Below are 22992 nucleotides of genomic sequence, written 5' to 3'. Positions count from 1 at the left end.
ATATCAAACGATTTACGCTGTACTTGAAATGTGAAATTCCATACAAGTATATATATATATATATATATATATATATATATATACTTGTATATATTATAATTATGTAATTAAGTCGTTATTATGAGTACCTCTATTCTACTCAAGTTTCTCTCAATATTTCGTTTAAAAGATTTGTTTCTATAACAATACGATTACTATATACGGAGAGATTATAATTTAGCCCTCAGTAAAGGTATCACATGAAGTTTCTATGGCTATCACAATATATTATGTGATCTCTTTGGAGCTATTTATACATCATTTTCTATGACTATGGGCCAGCTTGTTTACCGTTTCAAGTTTTTTGAAAAAAGAATTGTTTAAAATGAAGCAATATAATGTATATAGTTTTGTAAATAGAGTATATTTCTCGTTCACTTTTCAAATTGCTATCATTAATTTTATTAATAATATTATATAAGCAAGTTTTAAACTTACAAATTGTAGTAGGTACCTTGTACTTTATATAATAATTATTAGAAGTAAATATTTTTAACGTTTTGACAAACCATTTTTGCAGTGACGGTATGTTTACATCTGAATAAATAATGATAATAATGGTATGACACATTTGTTTATCAAAATACCAAATAAACTGTGTCCAAAAGAAATAAGTACCAGTAATAAAAAAAGGTGTTCTCAATCATATGAGTTCAAATAGATGGTTGATTTTACTCAAAAAATCATTATTTTAAGTACTCAATACCATGGAGATAAGTTTCTATTCACATGTTTTATGCTTTTACAATACAGTTTCACAGGCTTCATAAACATGCGTCATATGACTATAAATTAGTTTCAATGCCATAAACTAGTTTTAACTTGCTACATTTCTGACTTTGGGTCTTATGAGCATAGCTTTACCGTTTTATTCCTTCTATCCGTTAAGAATTATCGCGAAGATAAAGAATACTTAGTGGTTACTTGATTAGAATTATTTTATTTAATTTCGCTACCACTAGTTTGTGTATGACTGCCAACACTCGAAGACTGAACACTACTATTACTATCAGAAGTTCCACATCCTTCCATTTTTTTTAATGGATGATAATGGAATGGTAACCCCACCCGTGCTATCGGTATACACCGGCGGGGCACCAGTGAAGGATGATAGGTGAGGATGAAGTAGGTCAGTTAGCCCATCGTGACGAATTCAACAAGAATTGTTCACGATGGTTTCCAGGGGGAACCACGTGGAGGTTGACCTAATAAGACATATTGCTAGCAATGGGGCTGTCAAACTCTATTGCTAATAATCCCTTTCCCCCCATCCTTTCATATTAGCCATTAAACTCCGACTGCCATTTCATTCACATACGTTTTGCGACACATATTTTACCTCTAAACGGAGCATCTTCATGCAAATTATTAGATCGCTGCTCGGAGCCTAGTGTTAATCATTCGGCACCCAAACTGGTCTCTAGCCTATATGTCTCTAGCTTATGCTTCAATTAACGTCAATATCAAAGAAAGAGGATACAATATTTACAAAATATGAAAAGGATAACTAGCCAATCTCAATTAGTTGTAATTTTTATCGCTTTAGTTAAAAATTATACCTATTAAACCCAATCGAAAAGAATATAGAATATATCCAATCGATACGAACGATATCAAAATGGATGATGATTTTTTTTAATCATATCCCAAAAGCTCAATACATAGACATCAAAGCGGTACCGATATTATCCATGTCTAATATACGATTACACTATAAGTTGTTCTTCTCTTGCACTGGTAATTATTCTATGGTATTTAAATTTGTATTGTAGGCGTCATTTAGCGTCTTTATTATAAATACTATTAACGTTCTTAAATAAATTTTAATTACACAGGTATAATCGAAATCATTAGGAGTAGGGATTGGAGTTGTAATATTTTTATAAGAATAAAATTTGAAAGAAGAGATTTTTTGCTATATGAGAATATTTTAATCATTTTATAAATTCATTTTATTCGTTTAGAAAATAGAATGATGGATCTCAGTAGTTATGACTCTAAACCCAAGAGCCAGAAGTAACAACAATAGATTAATTTATAATCTGATGACTAATCTGATAGAAAGTGGTTACCATCGTCTGCAAAAAAGACATGAATATCATGTGACATCCATATATCACATTATGGCTAGGAATACTATAATGTCTTCTGTACCGTTGATATATTACCATTCCTGAGGAGATGTTATATCTTTATAAACATAAATATCACTGCAACCCTTCAAACCAAAGTACCTTACATGACTGTGTTTTAGTTTAAGGATTCTCATCCTATTTCTTGTGCAATATCCCATTACACAAGAAGTTACCGCCATAAGTTTATGGCGGTACAACTCAATGGCATTACATGTGGGGTACTATGTTAGATGTTACAGTATATTCGGTAAAGCTTATGTTACTATACATGTCTATAGATGAGGGTTGCCACTTATCTTCAAGTAGGCCATTAACATATTTATCATTCAAAGTTTTTACTTTTTACATAAAAAATAAATACAAATAATTTTAGTATCTTGCACGCTACCATTTTAGTTTGATATTTTTATTCACAACTATTACACTCGTCGATAGGTATACATATGTTATTTTCATTTCTAGCATAATTCTCCTCGCAATAGCATTTTTCATTGCACTTTACATTTACTATTGGACAATTAGTTTGATTTTGGGTACTTAATGTTGCACACACATTATCACAAGCTCCGCCACATGAGAAGTATTCGTGAGGACCCGTGCACTTATCTGGAAAATAAAAAAATTTGAAAGGAACATGTAAATTAGAAGAAAATATAAATTAAACGGATTAATGCATATACATTATTATTTTGTTATATTTTCTGTCAAAAACTGTAGAAAAAATTAAATGTAAAACGATTTTAAAATACACAAAATAATGTTTTTGTTAACGATATCACATTTGGACTAGTAGGCCTATTTTGTAATTTTGAGCACTCTTTTAGACTAAAAGATAAGTGATAAATATCTTAAAACAGTTCCAATTTTAAATTGATATAATAGCTACTGAGAATATAAATCCACGACAGTTAGACGGAAAACGTCGCAGACGCGTCGTATTCTATTTAAATATGGAACCCTAGAAACAGGCTTTTGTGACTATAATCAGTTTTAGTAATGTGTAACTTTAAAAAATGGTTAAATACAATTATAAAGAAAAAGAGAACTCATATCAGCTGTTACTTGCGGATATCTTCATTTCTGATTCTATCATGCAAAGAACAAAGCTCGCTGAGTAATTTGAAGCTTTTGCGTAAGGGCTCCCATGTAGGACTATGCTTCAGTTCTGTAGATCATCACTGGCAACATTCACTGGTTAAAGACCTTCGTCTTTAAACTCTAAAGTATTTTGGACAGACTAGCTTATTACATTTAAATAACAACTTACAGCAATCTTTCTTAGAAATACATTCTCCAATTTTGTTTCTGTAATATCCTTCATAGCATACACAAGGTTCTTCAGATGGGTCTGGTTCGGTTGAACAGTCATAACATTTATTGACGAGCGCGTCACAGGTTTTCGGAGGACAAGGTCTTGGGTTATCGTTATATTCTTCATAAGGTCTTTCGCATTTCGCTAAAATCAACACACTGAGCTTAGACAAATACAAAATTCTATGATAGTTTTATGGTATTTGTTATTTTAATACTCCAGTAAAGCAAACCCTATGAAATTTGTCAAGATATTTTTATAAATAATTGTTTCTAATGGATGCTTATAAACTAATAAAAAAAACAGTAGGCATTGTCATATATTATTTTTTCATCAGACACTTCATATATCATATTGTATTCACTGCTATTTCCTACTCAAAAACCGGCGTGTATGAATAAAGCAATCGAGATATGTAATTCTCATAAAATAGACTTTAAAGTCAATAACAAAAATTCCAACATTAATTTTTGACATATATATAATATATAATAGTATAAACTCGCTATATCTACAGTATAACTGGTACAACTGGAACAAATACTCACGACATTCATCCCAGGGGACACAGTTTCCTTTATTGTCTCTATAGAAGCCATCTTTACAACGACATTTAGGTGGCGGACAGTCAGGATCTCCTACAGGCGGTCCCAATCGGCATGAAATTATGCGTTCATCTACACCGCATTTTCTTGGTGGGCAAGTGGATGGGCATAGATCATAAATTTCTCTATCATTTGGGCATATATCATCTATAGTAGAAAAGACAAATGAACTCTAAAATCTTATAGTTGGTGAAAATAAATGAATATGAAGGAATATCTGATAACAATTTAAATAATTGATTAATAAAAAATAACATAAATATGCTTGCGGCTCTAATAAAAGATTAAAGCCATTTGTTGCATGTTATAAACAACATTCAGAACATAATATATGATATATTGCAATCTGAACTCCGACTTATATAAATTATTATTATTTTTAGGAGATATGATACTCTTAACAATATTATGACTAAAAACAATAATTTTAACGATAATTTAATTTTTAGATACGATACTAATATTTTATAAAAATAACGAATGATATATATAAATTAATTTCAATTAAATATTATCAATTTTTATATTACTTAGTACTTAGAGATATTTTAAAGAATTTTATAAGAATAAAATTATTTTCTTAACAAAAATAATAAATGACTTCTTATAAACAACGTTCAGTGATTTCAATAAACTATTCTGTATTACCTAGACAGTCATTCTCTTCGATACAAGTTCCATTACGTGCCCGTAAATATCCTTTACGACAAACGCATCCAGGAATGCATTCAACAGGATCTATACAGAGGTCGGGTTGTCCTATTTGCGTGCAATTCCATTTTCCGCAACCTCCGTTGGCGCATGTAGAAAATACTTCATTATTTTCACAAACGGGCGCTACAATATTTTTGAATAAAAGATTAAAAATAAATATATACAGCTATAAATTTAAGTAAATTTAAATTTTTTTCATTGTTTCTGCCTACCCTAATGGAAGACAAGTGTGACAGATATGTATGTATGTATGTACGTAAATCTAAGTAAAACAGTCAGAAGCTAAACTTCACTGTTGCCACTGCCGTTGCCGTAGTACTCTCTGAGTACGTTTGAATTCAATACAGCAAAGATCAAGTTTACTGACGTTATTTGAATTAATTTGATTACCATCACCAGAGAATTAATTGGAGTAACTCTATTATCAATCATAAACTTGCGACTATTTAAAACCACGGAACATACATAGATATATACAGATTCGCATGAAATTCCCAGAAGACAGTCAATTAGCTATAATTATTTTTATTTTGTAATGTTTTTAACGAAATAAACTAACAAACGTCCATTTTCAAGCGGTATTGATAATTTCAATTGATAAAAATATCAGTTATACTTACAGCAATCTTCAGGCAAAACGCACTTTTTCAAGTTTACATCATAAACGTAATCTTTTTTACAATCACAAGCATTGAGTTTACAAACCGCGGCACACGCAACAGGACCCTTATCGTAATTCGAACAAAGTCGTCCACAGTTTATACCACAACCCGATATGGCATTGGGATCCCCGCCACAAGAAGCTGTAAGAAAGTAATCGAGGAATCAAAAAATAGTAATTATATGTGTTCTATTTTTGACATGGTACCATATATTTATCTTTGTGAGTTTGCATAAACGAGGAGGAATTGCATTGCACAATACATGCAAAACCGTAGGAGTTCTTTGACGAATACAATGAAAAATTTTGTTCTCTTGAGAAGTCCCTCATCATTACAACTTTATGTGTATATTAAAAATGACAAAAAGAAAAAGATACAAGCTAGAGTCTATATACACTTCTGTGTAAATGGCCAATCTTACTTATTCTTGTGTAATTCATTCAATTGGACAATATTGTGAAATAGTAGAGAATAAGGATAATACCAAGTTTAAAACATTTTTTTTCAATAGATTATCATCATAACATAGATATATATCATCTTTAAAAAATAAACTTGTATATTGATAAATACTTACGGCATTCTTTTATTGGTATGCAAACTCCTTTATTATTTCTTACATAGTTTTCCTTACATATACATGTTGCTTTTCCAGGACATTCACTATCTGGACCGAGTGATGGACATGGTATAGGGTATCCCACTTGCGAGCAATTTAGTGGTATACACAAAAGCGGTGGACATTTTACCCATCTTTCATTTTTCTTACATATTATTTCTGAAATTAATTAAATTATTGAAATAAAAGTCATTAATAATAGTACAAAATTACAATATATCTGTATAAGAAATACTAAAAGTGATATTTACCAAAAATTTGAGTACAAAAAACGTAATAATTAACAAAAGTATTTTATCAAACTACGTGTATAATTAAAATCCGTCTCAAATAAAATAAACACAAGGAAAGAGAGAATTCTTATTGTCACTTACCTTCAGGTGAGCCGCATGTTCGTTTTTCAACTGTTATAAAAAAAAAACATTTTATATAATATAATAATATTGATAATATCTGCAGAATTGCAATTAACATATTTAAAATTAAATTAGAGATTTAATATAGAAAAGCACCTATTTCAGTCATGTAATAATTGCCTATAACGAATTTATAAATATTAAACATATATATTATAATATCTAAGTACCTGTTGTAGAAACTACAATAAATCCACTAGCTGCAAGAGCTATAGACAGAAGTAACTTTATCATTATTAAAAAAAACTCTAGATCTTACTAAGGACTTACTGGCTCTTTTATACTTAAACACATAGACTTTGTTCACTTGTTTCAATAATAGATAGAACATAAAATAATTATTTTATTTGTACTTTTCCCATTTATTTCTTAAGTAAACAAAGTTAATTGTCTCGAAAAATAAATAATATGCATTTTATTTTTCTGTATTAAAAAACATGCTTCATATTTTTCAATTGACTTTCAAAAGGATAAGCTGAATTCAAATGCAATTATTCATTTATTTTTCTACTCGCACAGATCTGTCTTTCCGAATTCTAAACCGACTTTTATTACTTTTCTTCTATATAAAATTGTACATATTATGTAGGTAGACCTAAGTGACCATTTTACACTTAGGTGTTAGCTTCATACAAATTTTGTCACAATTAATATCTATTCGTAGTTGAAACCAGTGCAGTTGTAATTAGAATTTGAAGAACACAATTACTATATTATTTGATGTTACATTTATATCACATTTGATATGTATTACTACATCTATTAGGTATTATTTTAACTGGCTAGCTCATGATATTACAAGATCTCAACTTGAGATCTTTGTTTAATATGTAACATATCCGAGTATAACCACTTAACATCTTAAAATAGAAAATAGAGTAAAAGCTATATTATTTTATTTCCTTTGTTTAAAAAAAAATTGAATTTAGCTAACCTACCTATTAAAATCTTGATTTGATAACTAAAAAGTGAACATTTTTTATCAATGTTTCCACTTAAAGAAAAGTTAATTCATGCGTTAAAATTTATTACAAAGCAGGAATTTTAGGGAGTGCCTACGCCACAAAAGTTTAGACAGATTTTTTCTTTATTGCAGGTAATAATTTTAAACACTATAAGTACGTAGTTTATTAACTATATTGATACTAAAACTTTTTATGTAGACATCATGGATAATCAGATGCTTACCTAGGTTCACCTATTGTTATTTATTAGGGTCTGATACGTAAGCTATCATGGACCCTTATAAATTTGCGCAAACCTTCCATTGATCAGCCAACATGGACCTAACCAGAGTGACCTTTATTAAGTAAACTAAAAAGCGACATTACAGAAAGCAATTTTAATGTAAGAACTATTTTTTTTTTTACATTTACAGATTTTTATTACATCTACATTTTAGAAATTTTTTTTGGAAATCTTTTTCAACTAAATATTCATGTACGAAAAATCATACAAATCTACGAATTTGACTTTTTGGATTGTTTAATAGACAAAAAATTATTACACATATTTTAATCTAATAAACAATAACATTATATCTTATCTTACGTCCATATTTTAGAGCCTATGATCGTAAGATCTTCGCATACAACGTGGTTTCAGAAATGTTTCCTCCCATAAATGTTCACGTTATGGAATGAGCTCCTTGTCGAGGTTTTTCCGAGACAATACGGCATGGGGTTCTTCGAAAAAAAGGTAAAGAGGTTTCTTCAAGATTAGCAACGCGCATGTAATGCTTATGGTATTGCAGAACTTCAAAGGCTACGGTAACCGCTTACCATCAAGTGGGTCGTATGCTTTTTTTCCAGCTCAGTGGTATAAAAAAAATGTGATTCTATTTTTATATAATATATATTTGTCATGTGCACCATATGCACCAAGAGTTTTAAAACCGACGTATCTCAATGACTAATAGTTTTATGTACTCTTCAATGCATAATGTAAATTAATGAAAGATCCACATTAAGAAATTTAGACCTTTAGGCGCATATTTCATATCCTTCTTTATACCAACATCTATATAGATATAACGCTGATAAAGCTTTTATTTAAACTAATTGTTTATCTTTTTATAACATTGCTCATACTCAGTATTAATATTAGGAAGGACGTCGATAATTTAAACTTGACTAACTTTTAGCGATCGTATAAGCCTTATTCTATCTAAATAAATACTCATCAAAACCAGTCTACATACATGATAGAATATATTTTTATACTATAAAATTTTGTAACATAATCTAACATAATTGTCGGTTCAATAAGATATGGTAGCCCGCAGGTTTTCACGTTGCAACAGTGATATAAAAATAAGCTAATTATAAATTTTATAAGCTAATAGATTCTTTGGATAGCAAAAAAACTGCTTATTGCTACACAAAATCTCTTCGGTGACTCGCGATTCTGCGTTCTAAATTTAAATATTTTCATTACATGTACGATGCATCTCCTCATTCATCAGTATATTTTTATTTATCCTTTAAAATGATTTTTTTTTGTAGTGAAAAAATGTACTTAATATCGGTGATTAAATATCATTGCCTTATATTTTTCCTCAGGCGAGTATTATAAGCAACATGCCTATCGTGGCTTACATATGTCCATTGTCTATGTAATTATCTATATGCTCTATAATCAAAGAATTTGCAATTCTTTTTTATGTTAATCGTATTTACAAATAATGTGAAATGTAGGTAATAAAATAAAACTTTTTTATAGAATGATATTTTTATTTCGAAAATATGTACCGAAATATTTTTAGTGATAATACATGTTTTTAAAAATACAAATACTTATAAGTTAAATATTAAATATACATTGTTATTATTTTACATTTTCTATTAGCCATTGGAATAAAGTACAGTCAATACTAAAATTCAATGTTTGTCCAAAGTCCCTGTACATCGTTAGATAAATATATATATGTTTGCACATATTCAGCACATCATGCAATTCTATAATTATTATATTAAGCTACTAATTAGAAGCTAGATCTATGCAATTAGGAGTTTTTGAATGCATTAATTGCATTAATTGAGTCTTAGTGTTGACTGCAACTGTTTATATATATAATATTACGCCTGGTCATATAACATTATATTAAGGCTTTACAAATGTCCCACAGAATAAAGGAATATTATTATACAAGATATAATAAGCTACAGGATGATCAACATTGAAGAACAATTCTACTGGTGGATTTAAAACAACCGAAGTTGTAGATACGCCGACAACTGAAACAATATGTGTTGATATAAAGACATTATTATATTCCAGATTAGCAGTATGTCCTAAATATTCGATAGCACTAACTAGAGAGTATCAACACTATTATACATCCGTGCCCAGTCGCATACCATGACCCAAACATTAAACTGAAAAAAAAAGCCATGCAAGAACAATTGCTTAACGTTAAAGACATGAATAAGACAGATTTATCTATTACTCTATGGGATTCGAAAGAATTAATAAAATGTTTCCCGTAATTATAATGTACGAAATTTTATATTTAAAATGTCAAATTTTAAAGTTCATAATCACAAGCCATCATACCTACAGCCACCTTTAATCATCGCACCGCTCGTTATATACAAGGAATTCATCCTCACACGCTAGAACCTAAATGGTCGCGTACAGTGTGATTTCAGAGGAATTTCTTTCCGTGGATGCTCAAGCTACAAAATGAGCCCACTGCTAAGATTTTCTAGATACTACGGTTCTTCAAAAAGAGTTATATTAATGTTTCTTCAGAGATGCTTATGTACACGTGACAACCCTAGTATTGCGTGCTTCCATGGGCCACAGTAACCGATTACCATCAATCAGGTCGTATGCTTGTTTGCCACCTTCGTGATATAAACAAACATAGAAAAACTGTGACTTCCATACCGTTTACAGCTGATGCTTCTGAACCCTCCTCATTTACTATAATATTAGCTTTTTGGGTACCATCAGATACATATAAAGGTTCATTGGATTCTATAATTCCACTTAAATTTGATGTATCGGCATTAAAAATTTTAGTTACATCAGTCTGTAATAAAAAAAAATATAATTATACAAGATATAATTTGGGCTACAGTTTCTCGAAAATAATAATGTAATAAAGATAATTAAATGCTTAAAATTAGTTTTATTTTCTTCTACTTCTAACTATAAACTCGTTTACATGGTTTGTACTATTAGTTTATTTTGTAACTTGAACATGCTCAACCTATACCTTTTTCATGGCCCACAATTTTTTAACCATTGAGATAGAACAAAAAATATATATAACAATTTTATAAACAAGTTACTTTGACATTTATAATTATTAGTAAAAGATACCTTCGGTAGAATATCCGTTAAATCTATTGTTGTAGAGATATCCATAGTAGGTAATAAAACTGTAACTGTTTCCAATGTCAAACTATTGAGTGCTTTGTTAAATGCATCAGGATCTTGAAGTTTTTCTAATAAATTTGTTAAACCCTCAATATCATTAGGAAGAATACCTATAAATCTTATGGCATCGCCTGTATATGGCAATTCTATAATCTGAAAATGAAATTAATGCAAAGATTATTTTAACATTAGTAGTATTAATATTCTTTGTTATTAAAAATATATATGTCTTGTATTTATGTTTAGAAAAAAAAAATAATACAATAACCTAAGATATTTACATAACTAAGCATTTACAATACATATATTAAAAATATTACTTATAAAACAGAGAATATTTAATCACTTAAGACACACACTTTTATGTCCATGGTACTGCTCATGACTATAGGCGACGGTTAACACTTTCCATTAGGTGGACCGTCAGCTTGTTTACCATTCTAAGTTGTATAAAAAAAAACACTTAAGAATGTCATAGTAGAACAAAATAGGTCGGTTCTAAAAAAATAAATAAAACTACGGTAGACAAATAAAAACAATGTTCATTTAATAAAATTTACCTTAGCGTCCAAATCCGTACTTTCTGCGTATTTAAACTTGTCCTTTACCTTCATTGTTTTAACTTGAATTGTATCATCTTTGGTAACAGAAAAATCTTTATTTTCCGTGTCCTTGGGATCAAATTTTGTCTTCCATGTACCCTGAAAATATAAGGAAAATATTAATAGTATTAAAAATATATAAATATGTATATTTTTTTTTAATATTCTCTTACCTTGAAGTAAATAGCATTGGCTAATATTAAACGTGTATAAGAAGTAATCGATTCTGGTGATATGACGCCTGTAATACGATTTCTTGTTTGTTCAGCAGCCTGTAATACCAATAAACTTATTATATGTAATGTACCGTTATTAAATCTTAACAACTAATGTGGCATCTTAATACTATTGTACTTATGTAATACTTACCCAATCATTAATTATTGCAGCTGCTTTATCGGGATCCCCTACATCTATATTTTCTGCTTCAGCATCAAACACATCTCTAGTATCGTTTTTGAACTCATCAGTTAGTAGAAAATCTTGATTAACAAATACTTTAGCACCCAAATCTAACGTATTATTTTGTTCAGCTTCCAATATATTCTTGATTTGTGTAAAAACACATCGTATCTGTATAAATAAATGCAATTTCAATTAATAAGTCAAAGAAACAATTACGGTGAAAATAAAAAGTTTAAAGATATAACTTTTTAAAATTCTATATGAAAATTTTTCTAGAGTCAGTAACAATAAAATTTTAAAACACACTACTCCTAATCAGATTAGGATGATTAATGAGGTATTCATTTTCACATTTAAGTCTGTCTAAGAACAGTAAACAAACATAGGCTTATTCCTTATATTAGTTCTAAAAGAACAATATTACAATCTTTTAACGCATTACTACCTCGTCCTTGTTTTGAAGATCGAATACTTGTAGTAACTCCTCGAGAGATGGTCCAGAAGAATATAAAGCCAATTCAGCTAAAGGAGTCAAAACGGAAAATGCTGACATTATGACACTGACTCCTGGTTTACTCTTAACTACTTCCTGTAATGTTTTAAAGATTTAGTAAATAAATAAAAAAAAGAAATGACAAGTTTCTTCTTATTCTGAAAATATTCAGTGGTAAACATGTAGAAGACTCAAATACTGACATAAAAGAATTTTCCTGTGAATCTAATATTTCCATCCTCAAAATCATTCAGTTGATCATTTACATTATCACAAGAACTTGTACTTGGAGCTGCAGTTGCTGTCAATTCACCTAAAAGTAAAATATAAATTGTAGCATATAAGATATTTACTGATTTACATGAGTGAAGCCGCGGAATAAAGCTGACTGACTGATAACTGAATCTGAAAAATTTATAAAAAATATTATGACGTTTTAATAATGCACAATCATGCCTATAAAAAGTTTAATGGATAGAATAAAGTTTGCCCGTAGATGTACTGTAAGTATGTTCATCTATGTTAATCATATTTCCTTCTGACAAACCGAGATTTACCGTTAGATATACTTGTGTAATTATCATATTCTAAAAACTATAAATATTATAATATTATTTTTATTTCTTTTAATTAATATGACAAAAAATGTTTAGGTTACCAGAATCACATTGGTCTATTGGCACGCAAGTACCATTTTGAGCTCTCAAATATCCATCACGACATACGCACCCCCCTAAGCATGGATTAATCGGATTTATGCAGATTTTTGGCTGTGATAGTTGTGAACAATTTCTCTTATTGCAACCACCAATTACACAACTTGTGTAAATTTCGTCTTTTGGACAGATGGGTGCTAAAATAATAAGAAGTTATATGGAATCATACCATAACGAATACTATTTTACACTTAATCGATTACAAAACTTGAACATAAAAAAAAAACAGAATATTCGATGGAAAAGTCATCATAAATTTCTTACAATGACTTCAGATAATACCAACCGCGTATAGATCTCGAGAATAATTGTTCTGACATATGTGTACAACTATTTTTTGTTTCATTAATAGTTGTATTTAAGTTTTAATAGTAGGAATCTAGCTGGTTTTATATATGTCTTTAGTTACATTTACTAATTTAATAATCTATGTAAATGTGCAATGTGAATCATAAAAGATTACCAGTACGGCTTAAATACCTATCGTATTAGTGGTTCTGAATTACTACTCACTGCAATCTTCTGGAAGTACACATTTTCCAGTATTGCCGTCAACCACGTAACCAGGTAAGCAGTCACAAGCATTTTCGTAGCATATCTGAATGCACATAATAGGATCTGTGCTATTATAATTGGCACAAGTTTTTCTGCAATTGCCACACCCAGGTCTTGCATTGGGATCGCCACCGCATGAAGCTGTACATACAAATTTTTTTTTTCTGCATTAATTACTAATAATAAAATACAAATATCTTAAATTAATAATATTGTGATAGAATATCATCTTTCAAATTCTTTAACAAAAAAAAAGTTCTGTGCAATATAAAGCAACTAAATAACTTACGGCATTCTTGTGAAGGTACGCAAACGCCGTCACAATTTCTGTAGTATCCACTTTCACAAATACAAGCTGGTTTAGTTATACACGAAGGTGGATTGCCGGTACTTTGAGCAGGACAAAATATTGGAAAACCAACTTGGGAACACTTTTGCGGTATGCACGGATTTGGGCACTTCTCATAAATTTCGTGATCACTACACCGCGGAGCTGTAATTAAAGAGCTATATTATTTTGGCCTAATAGTATGTTTATGACAATTAATTTTATGGTGAACAATTTTTTTATATCATGGAGATCAAACCAGCATACTCAACTGACGGTGAGTGATTACCGCCGTTCATGATTACCCATAACACCAAAAGCATTGTAGGTGTGCTGCTGGCCTTTTAAAAAGTAATATGCTCTTTTGTAGAGGGTTATGATGTCATATCGATTCGGAAATACTACTGCTGAAAGTGGATTCTAAAGAGTGGTTGTGTTGATCCAGATAGTTGGGATAAAACTTAAGTTTGTGGCGGATTGTACGGTGGTGAAAAACAGCAGCAGGTATCAATCCGAACAATTCCTCAGAGCACTCCCCATAATAAATTCGGTAGAAGATTCATAGAGATGCAATATCTCTATGAATGTGTCTCTACGTAATTTCAGTAGGTCTAGTTGGTCAGTAAGGTGCTGATCGTCAATAATTCGAGCCGACCAACTTTGAAAACGGTCTAGGAAGGACGGAAGGAGCTGGTACTGTGGCGCTCCTACCTATAAGTGAGAGCAGTATTCTATATGTGGCCTAACTTGAGCTTTATACAATTTTAAGCAGTGTTCTGGCATGAAATACCGTCTCACTCTATTAAGCACTCCTAACTTTTTGGAAGCCCTATTTAGAAGAATAAATTAATTTATAGAATAATCTATCTTTGTAAATTAATTTTTTCTTCTGTTTTACTTCATGTCATTGTCTCAGTTAAAGTAAAGTAGAGTAGAGTAAAGTAAATATATATTTATTTCTTTCACAAAATAACATATTTCGATATATAATATGTATTTAAATTTTACATAATTATGAGTAGGTTTAATTTTGTATTACATTAGTGTGAATTTTTCTGTTTATGACCTTCATTGTTATATGTTATCTATACACCTTTATTCACTCTGTAGGTATTAAGAAGAGATTGCATAAACTATAAAAACCTTTTTTATACTGTTTCTGTTTAAACTATGATTTTTATGTCTCTTCTTTAATAATTGTAATAAAAAAATAATAAAGTGTGTATGTATATACTCATAATGTTTAAATATTTATTTTTCGATCACGTCTAAACGGCTTAATGGATTTAAATGTAATTTTGTACACAGATTCTATCCATTTGTTTTATACCACAATGGTAGCAAACAAGCAAACGGCCTACCTAATGGTAAGTGGTACCGTAGCCTATGAACACCTGTAATTCCAGAGGTATTACTCGCGCTTATATTTATACGGTTACCACATGTACCATGTAATGTACATTACGTTTTCTACTATTCCTTTTATATTATATAAATATGTTACGTATTTTACTATTTTAATTACTGAGATTTTGTTATTAACTAAAATTAACGTCCTCCAAATCATTAAACACATCGCATTTTCAGCCACGCAATACACACACAGATAACAGCACTAATGCAGCTATATTTTAGAATGGTTACTCTCTGACCTCTTAAGCCAACCTCACTCCACCTCCCTTTCTACTATGATTCAAATTTATACCACATTCAGCGCATACCACATTAATTTGCGTGTTTACAAACGTCCTCTGTTTATGTAGTAGTCATTACTATGCCATTTTTGTATAAATTATCCGTGATAAAACCCTGCAACAAAAGCGGCAAAACCCTTGTCGCTAGAAAATTACCTTAACACGATTTGTAATAAACAAATTATGAACGTATTTTTACACTTTACAACAAGTAGGTGCAAAGTTTCAAGAGTAAATGTTTAAACTATACGTTTAATAAGAGCATAAAATTTTTCATGATTATAATTTTTTTTAATTGTAATATTGTATTAATTGGAATAAAATAAAGACTGTACGTACGGCAGTCCTCCCATTTAACACAATTTTCTTTGTCGTCTCTAAAGAAACCATTTTTGCATCGGCAGGCTGAAGGTGGACAGTCAGGGTCCCCTACTTTTGGAGGTGCAGCACACAAAATGACACGATCATCAATCCCACAAGTTCTAAATGGACATTTAGCTGGACATATCTCAAAGACTTCATTTGGTTTATTACATTTAATCTCGCCTAAAATAATATGGATCGATTTACACATTTCTTTTTTTTTTCAATTTATAAAAATTACTATGACGAACAAATTTATAAACGGATATGTCAATATAAGAGAATACAGTATAATTAAACACAATTAGTGCTCCAATGTAAAATATCTACGTAATTCTTCCTTTTTTGATCATTAATGATTTTTCTTCTAAAAATTATTAAAAAAATGTTCTTTAACTTTTTTGCGGAATTTTATTTATGGGATTTAGATGAACATTTTATGCAAGTAAATCTAAAGAAACTTAGATTAAAATAATATATAATCTGCAAATGTATTTATTTAAACTTTATTGACCAATGCAATGTAGTACAAAAAGCGGACTTAATCGTATAGGCATACTCTATCAGTCAACCTTTAGGATGTACAGAGATAATCGATGGTAGTTTAAAAATAAAATTGTTTATATTTCAGTATGGAAAGGTAATAAATAATGAATGCATCTGTCTATTCTCTTTAGTTCGATACTTTATACTAACTTTATTATGATACTAAATTTTCAATATGTATTTCCAAATCTATTTAGCCAAACCTAATTAAGCTTGATTAGTTGCGAAATCTATTTAATTTTATAGAACGATCCATCCTCTGTCTCACATTTCATTTACTCATAATTTGACTTTGTACAAAAGTCGATTGCTTGGGTACCTCTGTCCCATTCGTGTTTCTACCGTGAAGCAGTTGTGTTTGCATGGCTGTGTTTCGGTTTGAAGGGTGGGATATGACAGTGAATTTACAGGGTACAGGGAAATAACATCTGAGCCCTCAGGAATGGCAACGCATGGGGAGTATCATGGGTGAAACAGTATAGTCTGTTATGTCCATTGTACTGCTCCTGTCTATAGGCGACGGTTACCACTTTCCATCAGGTGGGCCGTCAGCTTGTTTGCCATTCTAAGGCGTATAAAAAAATTAAAAAAATCATGTTTCATACTCCGTTTCTGCCTCATGCTTCATTCTTATAGAGTTCAAGTTAAAAAGTAAATTCATAGATTTAATATGAAATGCCGAAAAAATATTTTCATATTTAACTTATAGGTAAGGTTATTCAATATTATATTGATAACTATACATATCAATAACTAACTATGTGTTTATTTCAACTGTGAACGTACCTGTTGTTGATACTATAATCACATTAGCCATAAAGGCTACAAACAGTATTAACTTTAACATCGTCACAAACAAACGCCTTCTGGCTCTGCATCAAGGTTATTACCTCTTTTATACTCATCAGTCACGTACTGCACTTGTTAAAACAATTCACGATGATTATAAAATAATATTACGAATTTTTACATTGTCATTTTATTATGAGTGTATTGGTTTTTTTATTAATATAAGTAGATAATGACTTGTCCCGCCGTTTAGCTCACATTTAGTATCCCGAATATATATTTTGTTGTTTAAAGTTTCGTAATACGCACACACACATTATATTTCAATACAATAACTACCGGTTTAACCTACTTTTTTTTACAACACAGGAGGCAAACGAGCATGCGGCGCACCTGATGGTAAGCGGCATGCTCGTTTGCCTACTACTAGTGACTATCGCCGCCCATGGTCACCCACAACACCAACGGCATTGCAGGTGTGCTGCCGGCCTTTTAAAAGGGAACTTATGCTCTTTTCTATGTGTAAATAGATCGACTAGTTTGGGATCAATCCGTAACCTCTTAGTCATGAGCTATTGTAATGCGAGCACGAGCGTGATAGTCGCTTAATTTTCTCGATCTAATTACTCGTAAGTTAAACCGGTAATTATTACATTAAAACCCCAGTATACATACCGAACTTAATTCAATATTGATAAAATTAACATGGAAATAACATTAAACTAAATTGGATTACAAAATATCAAAATAGGCTTTATATAATAGGATGAAAGAAATATACTATGACGCCCGTGGTACTTTTGTATTACTCAAGTATATAAGTGATTGTTACCGGACCATACCATATCATCCGTTAACTGTACACTGTTAATATAGGACCTCCATAAGAAGGACTTTTCCAGTAGTTGCCACGCTTGTTAGATGGATTGGCAATCGCAATTAGGCTTTAGTAATGTTTTAAGAGGGACGCTGCTATCCATCCCTCGGCCATTAATATTAGGTTTTCTCTGGTCGCCTTTTCTGACACATACGATTGTTACCCATTTCTATTAAATAGACTATCAGCTTTTTTGTCATTCAGCCATTTAAAATGAAACATGCGTCAGAATTCACACTTGTATTATGCAAATTAAATTTATTGTAATTTATACTTCAAAACGTGTAAAAAATATAAAATTTACATATTAATAACATAATAATAACAACCATTACGATAACAATGAGAATTTTTAATTATCTTACTAATATAAAAAATATAACTTTACGTTATTTATTTATTTCAACTTTAATGAACAGTAAAATTCTATGTACATTTTCCAGACTTAACACCGGACGGTGTTCTTTACCAGTCAACTATTGGGCAAACAGAGGAATAAGTAGGCGGTGCATTATTGAATAAAATAAATATAAAATAATAATGTATTCATATATTATAAATATATAATTAGACTTATATAAACACAATATGTTCAATTAAATTAATTTATATACGTAAATACATGCAAAAATAAATACATAAAATATAACTATTTCAAACAATTAACTATATTAGAAGAGCAAATAACAATCTATGACTTAAACAGAGTAACCAGCAAGATTAAGTTTAAAGAGAAAGTGAGAAAAAAGGGGACGAAGTTTGCACATCTGCCTTTTTTAAAAAAGAGGAGCGCGATTTATGATTAAAAGGTAGTCTGCTTAAAGTAGATCTTATGTGCACAGCAGCGATAGTGTAAATATAAATAGTATAATAATAAAAGATAAACTCTAATGTGATCCAGGGAAATAGGTTTGTATAGAAAAAACGATGCCCGCATTTCCTTTTACATATAATTTTGTTTCCTCCTGTGCAAATTAAAAGTTCTTGCAATCGTCACGAATTTTGGTATATTTATATATGATATTTGGGGTAACAAAACACAGAATACTTTTTATTCTATGCAACACAATACGGTCACGTAGATGACGATGTAGATTATTATAATTATAAGTTTTCTATTAATAAATATTGTAATTGTATAAGTATGAATTTACTTATTCCAGTATAGAAGTAGCATATTCATCAATGTTATTTTATAAATTTTCGGTTAATACAAAAATACTTACAGTATATTCCTTTGAATAACTAAAAGTCTTAGATCTTCCTACGCAACCTTGCAAAATCACACAGAATATAATTTATCAGATAATTTACGATGTCTCATCCAGAATGTCTCAATACATGTAAGCAAAATTACGTTAATTAAAAAAATAAATAAACAGCTTCAGGCATATTACGTAGTACCATCCCTATTCGAAGTCTCAAACTAAGAAGAATTAATATTACAAATACTAAATAACTGACATTTCTAAATACTATAACTGATTTTTATGAAAAAAGTTGACTATAAAATTAGGCATGACACGTGAGGATTACTTCACATATTATTCTTTACGAGTACTCCGCCAGCATAAACTAATAGCGCAGATGGGATTACCATTTCATTTTCTTCAAACACACCTAGAAAACATTCGGATCTATACAAACATATACCTGTTTATGAATACCAATATTTGTATTGTGCGAGTGCACCCTCAACTATCGGAAGGTACTCGTAAAGTACGTTGAACCATTACACCACCAATATTGTAATCGTCATCATCGATTGTCCTCATTTATTCAGAGCATATTACAGATGAATGAATTCATTAAAATGTTAAAAAGAGTTATATTTTTACACGTGATCACACCATTCTGAACGAACGCTCTTTATGTTGTATGTGGACATGGTCTATGAATATAATCAACTGAAATATGTTCTACTGTCAAGGTTTAGCAGCACTATGCCGGTTCTTTTTCACATTACGTTTGAAAGATCCAAAGTTATAAAATAAAGAAAACACGTCACTGGAAGGCCATTTCACATTGTGACGATACGGTTCCCATAGGGGTGGGGGGGGGGAACAATTGTCAGTAATGCAAATTACTAGTTCAATTTTTAGCAATATAATCTAGTAGGTTGTCCTGAACCACCATCGTGCTGAATTCCAGGTATATTCATCACGATGAGCTAACTGAAATGCCTTTTTATTCTCACTTATCATCCCGCACTGGTGCCTCGCCAGCGTATACCGTTAGCGCAAGCGGACCTACTATTACATTATCATCCAAAAAAAAAAATAGGTACGGTTCACATAGTTCAGATTATTTATACGTGAGCGCGGGCAGTCTACCGTGTGTGGATGCGATATCGGAAAAGGGAAGTGAAATAAGGGATATAAGTATTTGTTTTAATGATATTAATACATTAATAGCTCAGGTAATGTTGTTTTAATTTTAAAACTAAATTACTGAATCGAATTTGCTAAAATTAGGGATCAATCTAAAAGACTCCTCTGAAATAAAAAAGTAATTTTTCATATCGGTTTATAACTGACGAAGTATTGAGGTAATACACATAAAAAATACTACCGAATAAAAGTCGGCTCAGAAACTCTTAGAACTCTTTCTCCAAAAGGCACCACTCTCACACGAGTAGTCGTTTTTTTTTAATGGATGACAATGGAATGGTAACTTCTCCAGCACTATCAGTATATGCTGGCAGAGCGTCAGTGCGAGATGATAGATGATGACGAAAACAGACCAATTGGCCCATCGTGACAAATTTCACAAGAATTAACTACGATGGTTTCCAAGAGAACCCATACGGAGGTCGACCTCATAGGATATAATTCTAGCGATGGCACTGTTAGACTACTAACAATACCTTTCTCCCTACAACTAATAGTAGTAATATTATCAGAAATGGAAATGTAAATAATGGAATAAAAATGCATTATGTATGGGGCCTGTACACTTTGTCGATTAAGTTAATAGACGCTTTTAATTTACTGTGGCATGGCACGACATAACACGATTAAATCGTTACATTGCAATAAAAAGATATGTATGCAATTGTATGAAGACTCTTTTAATTTTCCGTCTATGTCCAAATTACCTTTTCATATAATAGGTAACATTTTAATTTCCATTATGTCATGATGATATAATTGTGCGTCATTTTGACACATTTATATTACGAATAAAATGTTAATTTATATGTATAAACAAATTTATGTTAAACACCTACGATTGTGTGACATTTCACTTATGAAATGTGCAGATTTTGAGATAAATAAAAATGCAAGAAATGTCAATATAGACATTTTAAATACCAAGCATACATATGTCAATGCGTCGTAGACCAACAAAATAATGCCGATAGTTGTGTTTAGTTTTTATTTGAAAAATAACCAGTAATTGAGTTTTACTTTTATTTGAAAAGTAGGGATGGTATCAATATGGATTATTTAATAAAGAGAAAATAAAATAACACGATAACAGTTTTATTATAATAAAGTGATAATTAATAAGCTCTTTCAATTATGTAAATGTTTAAACAATGAAATATATACTTTCAAAATATTGTTTAAAACACAAAGTCTCCATTATCGATTGGAATGTATCTCTTTATACGTTGCTATAGGTAAATGGTATATTTACAAAATTTTTTTTTATTGGCTTTATGTTTACTTACTACATTGCTTCTTTGGAATACAATCTCCCTCGTCATTCTTCACTAAGCCATCATTACATATACATGCTGGTTTTCCTGGGCATTCACCCCTTGGACCAAGAATAGGGCACGGTACGGAGGATTCCACTTGAGAACATGTCAGTGGTATGCACAATGTTTGGGGACATTGTACCCATCTTTCATTATCGTTACATGTTTCTGAAAACATTTACAAGTAGATATTAAAAGCAAAAATGCAAATTTCAAATAATCTTTATTAAAAATCTTATTAATATAAATGAATATATCATTTCAATAATTTAGATTATTTACACAATAAATACAAATTACTTGCGTACTGAGGACAACATCATTAAAGCTAATTTTCTCATAATTAAGACAAATCAAATATTACCTCGTGAATATATGTTATTTAAATATGGAGGTATTTAAATAGTTACATACATAAAGGTGAAAACATTATTTTTTGGCATTTGCATATATACATATAATTACATAAAATATGTATGTACATACATAAAATATGTATGTAAATGTTATGCAAAAAAAATCATTTCATACCATCAGATGCCGCCAGAAAAAACAAAGCAGCTGTAAGAGGTATGTAAAGTAACTTCAACATGTTAATGTAAAATAACATTTACACTTTATCAAAGACTTATTGCTGCTTTTATACTTAATACGCCGACTTAACACTTGTTTCAACATTGCATACAAATGATGTTGTTACTATTTGCATATTCATGTTTGTTTCTAAAAACAATAAAAAACAAATAAAAAGAAAATCGTGAAAAATATGTACATATATTACCACTAATATTTTTTTTTATTTAGATACCTACTTCATATTTATTACCTAGTTTTTAAATTTTTATAATATATTTTTTTTTATATTGATGATTTAAAATTGTTAGCAGTTTTATATTTTAAATATAAAGTATATTATATTATAAATCATAGACTCTGGTTTCTTATATATAATAGTCTATTAAATCTATGTTTTCAAAATATAGTTTGTTTTATATGCTACTAGCTTTCACCCGCGCTTCGTTTATGTAAC

The 22992-nt window shown here is 30.2% G+C and overlaps 2 protein-coding genes across 5 annotated transcripts in view; both read right to left on the bottom strand.

Moving 5' to 3' along the window:
- Positions 1 to 1947: 1947 nt before the first annotated feature.
- LOC113519295 (uncharacterized) overlaps positions 1948 to 22992 on the bottom strand; it is a 40046-nt gene continuing 19001 nt past the window's right edge. The window contains exons 22-42 of the mRNA XM_052897497.1: positions 21933 to 22130; positions 16021 to 16227; positions 13949 to 14152; positions 13618 to 13800; positions 13047 to 13241; positions 12592 to 12701; positions 12341 to 12484; positions 11860 to 12063; positions 11664 to 11762; positions 11449 to 11589; positions 10832 to 11041; positions 9818 to 9879; positions 9680 to 9738; positions 6673 to 6756; positions 6461 to 6490; positions 6045 to 6245; positions 5426 to 5608; positions 4740 to 4928; positions 4035 to 4238; positions 3442 to 3630; positions 1948 to 2780 (exon numbers count right to left, since the gene is read on the bottom strand). Of these exons, the coding sequence (XP_052753457.1) occupies positions 2581 to 2780; positions 3442 to 3630; positions 4035 to 4238; positions 4740 to 4928; positions 5426 to 5608; positions 6045 to 6245; positions 6461 to 6490; positions 6673 to 6756; positions 9680 to 9738; positions 9818 to 9879; positions 10832 to 11041; positions 11449 to 11589; positions 11664 to 11762; positions 11860 to 12063; positions 12341 to 12484; positions 12592 to 12701; positions 13047 to 13241; positions 13618 to 13800; positions 13949 to 14152; positions 16021 to 16227; positions 21933 to 22130 (3296 nt within the window). The 3' untranslated portion in view covers positions 1948 to 2580. The remainder of the gene's footprint in view (positions 2781 to 3441; positions 3631 to 4034; positions 4239 to 4739; positions 4929 to 5425; positions 5609 to 6044; positions 6246 to 6460; positions 6491 to 6672; positions 6757 to 9679; positions 9739 to 9817; positions 9880 to 10831; positions 11042 to 11448; positions 11590 to 11663; positions 11763 to 11859; positions 12064 to 12340; positions 12485 to 12591; positions 12702 to 13046; positions 13242 to 13617; positions 13801 to 13948; positions 14153 to 16020; positions 16228 to 21932; positions 22131 to 22992) is intronic.
- Positions 9231 to 22665, bottom strand: LOC113511956 (antichymotrypsin-2-like). 4 transcript variants are annotated; one of them, XM_031913721.2, is made up of 13 exons: positions 22494 to 22665; positions 21933 to 22130; positions 13949 to 14152; positions 13618 to 13800; positions 13047 to 13241; positions 12592 to 12701; positions 12341 to 12484; positions 11860 to 12063; positions 11664 to 11762; positions 11449 to 11589; positions 10832 to 11041; positions 10394 to 10538; positions 9231 to 9738 (listed from the first exon to the last, which is right to left on the bottom strand). In XM_031913721.2, exons 1-13 carry the CDS (start codon positions 22570 to 22572, stop codon positions 9605 to 9607), a joined length of 2046 nt encoding a protein of 681 aa, XP_031769581.2. In that variant the 5' UTR covers positions 22573 to 22665; the 3' UTR covers positions 9231 to 9604. The 4 variants fall into 4 exon arrangements, with proteins under 4 accessions (XP_031769581.2, XP_026751489.2, XP_026751492.2 ...); XM_026895688.3 differs by lacking the exons at positions 21933 to 22130; positions 22494 to 22665 and adding exons at positions 16021 to 16227; positions 17377 to 17477; XM_026895691.3 differs by lacking the exons at positions 21933 to 22130; positions 22494 to 22665 and adding an exon at positions 17377 to 17519 and having other exon boundaries at positions 9233 to 9738.

The sequence above is a fragment of the Galleria mellonella genome, unplaced genomic scaffold (genome assembly GCF_026898425.1).
Source record: "Galleria mellonella isolate WM207_F2 unplaced genomic scaffold, CSIRO_AGI_GalMel_v1 utg117, whole genome shotgun sequence".
NCBI lineage: Eukaryota > Metazoa > Arthropoda > Insecta > Lepidoptera > Pyralidae > Galleria > Galleria mellonella.
This window is presented reverse-complemented; position numbering and strand designations above follow the sequence as displayed.

Excerpts from the sequence above, each read along its gene's own strand:
- LOC113511956 (XM_031913721.2), bottom strand. The coding sequence starts at position 22,572 with ATGTTATTTTACATTAACATGTTGAAGTTACTTTACATACCTCTTACA. Across the intron at positions 14,153-21,932 it reads TATTCCAAAGAAGCAATGTA|CTCCGCGGTGTAGTGATCAC; the intron begins GTAAGTAAACAT and ends CTTTAATTACAG. Across the intron at positions 12,064-12,340 it reads ATCTTCAAAACAAGGACGAG|ATACGATGTGTTTTTACACA; the intron begins GTAGTAATGCGT and ends TTATTTATACAG.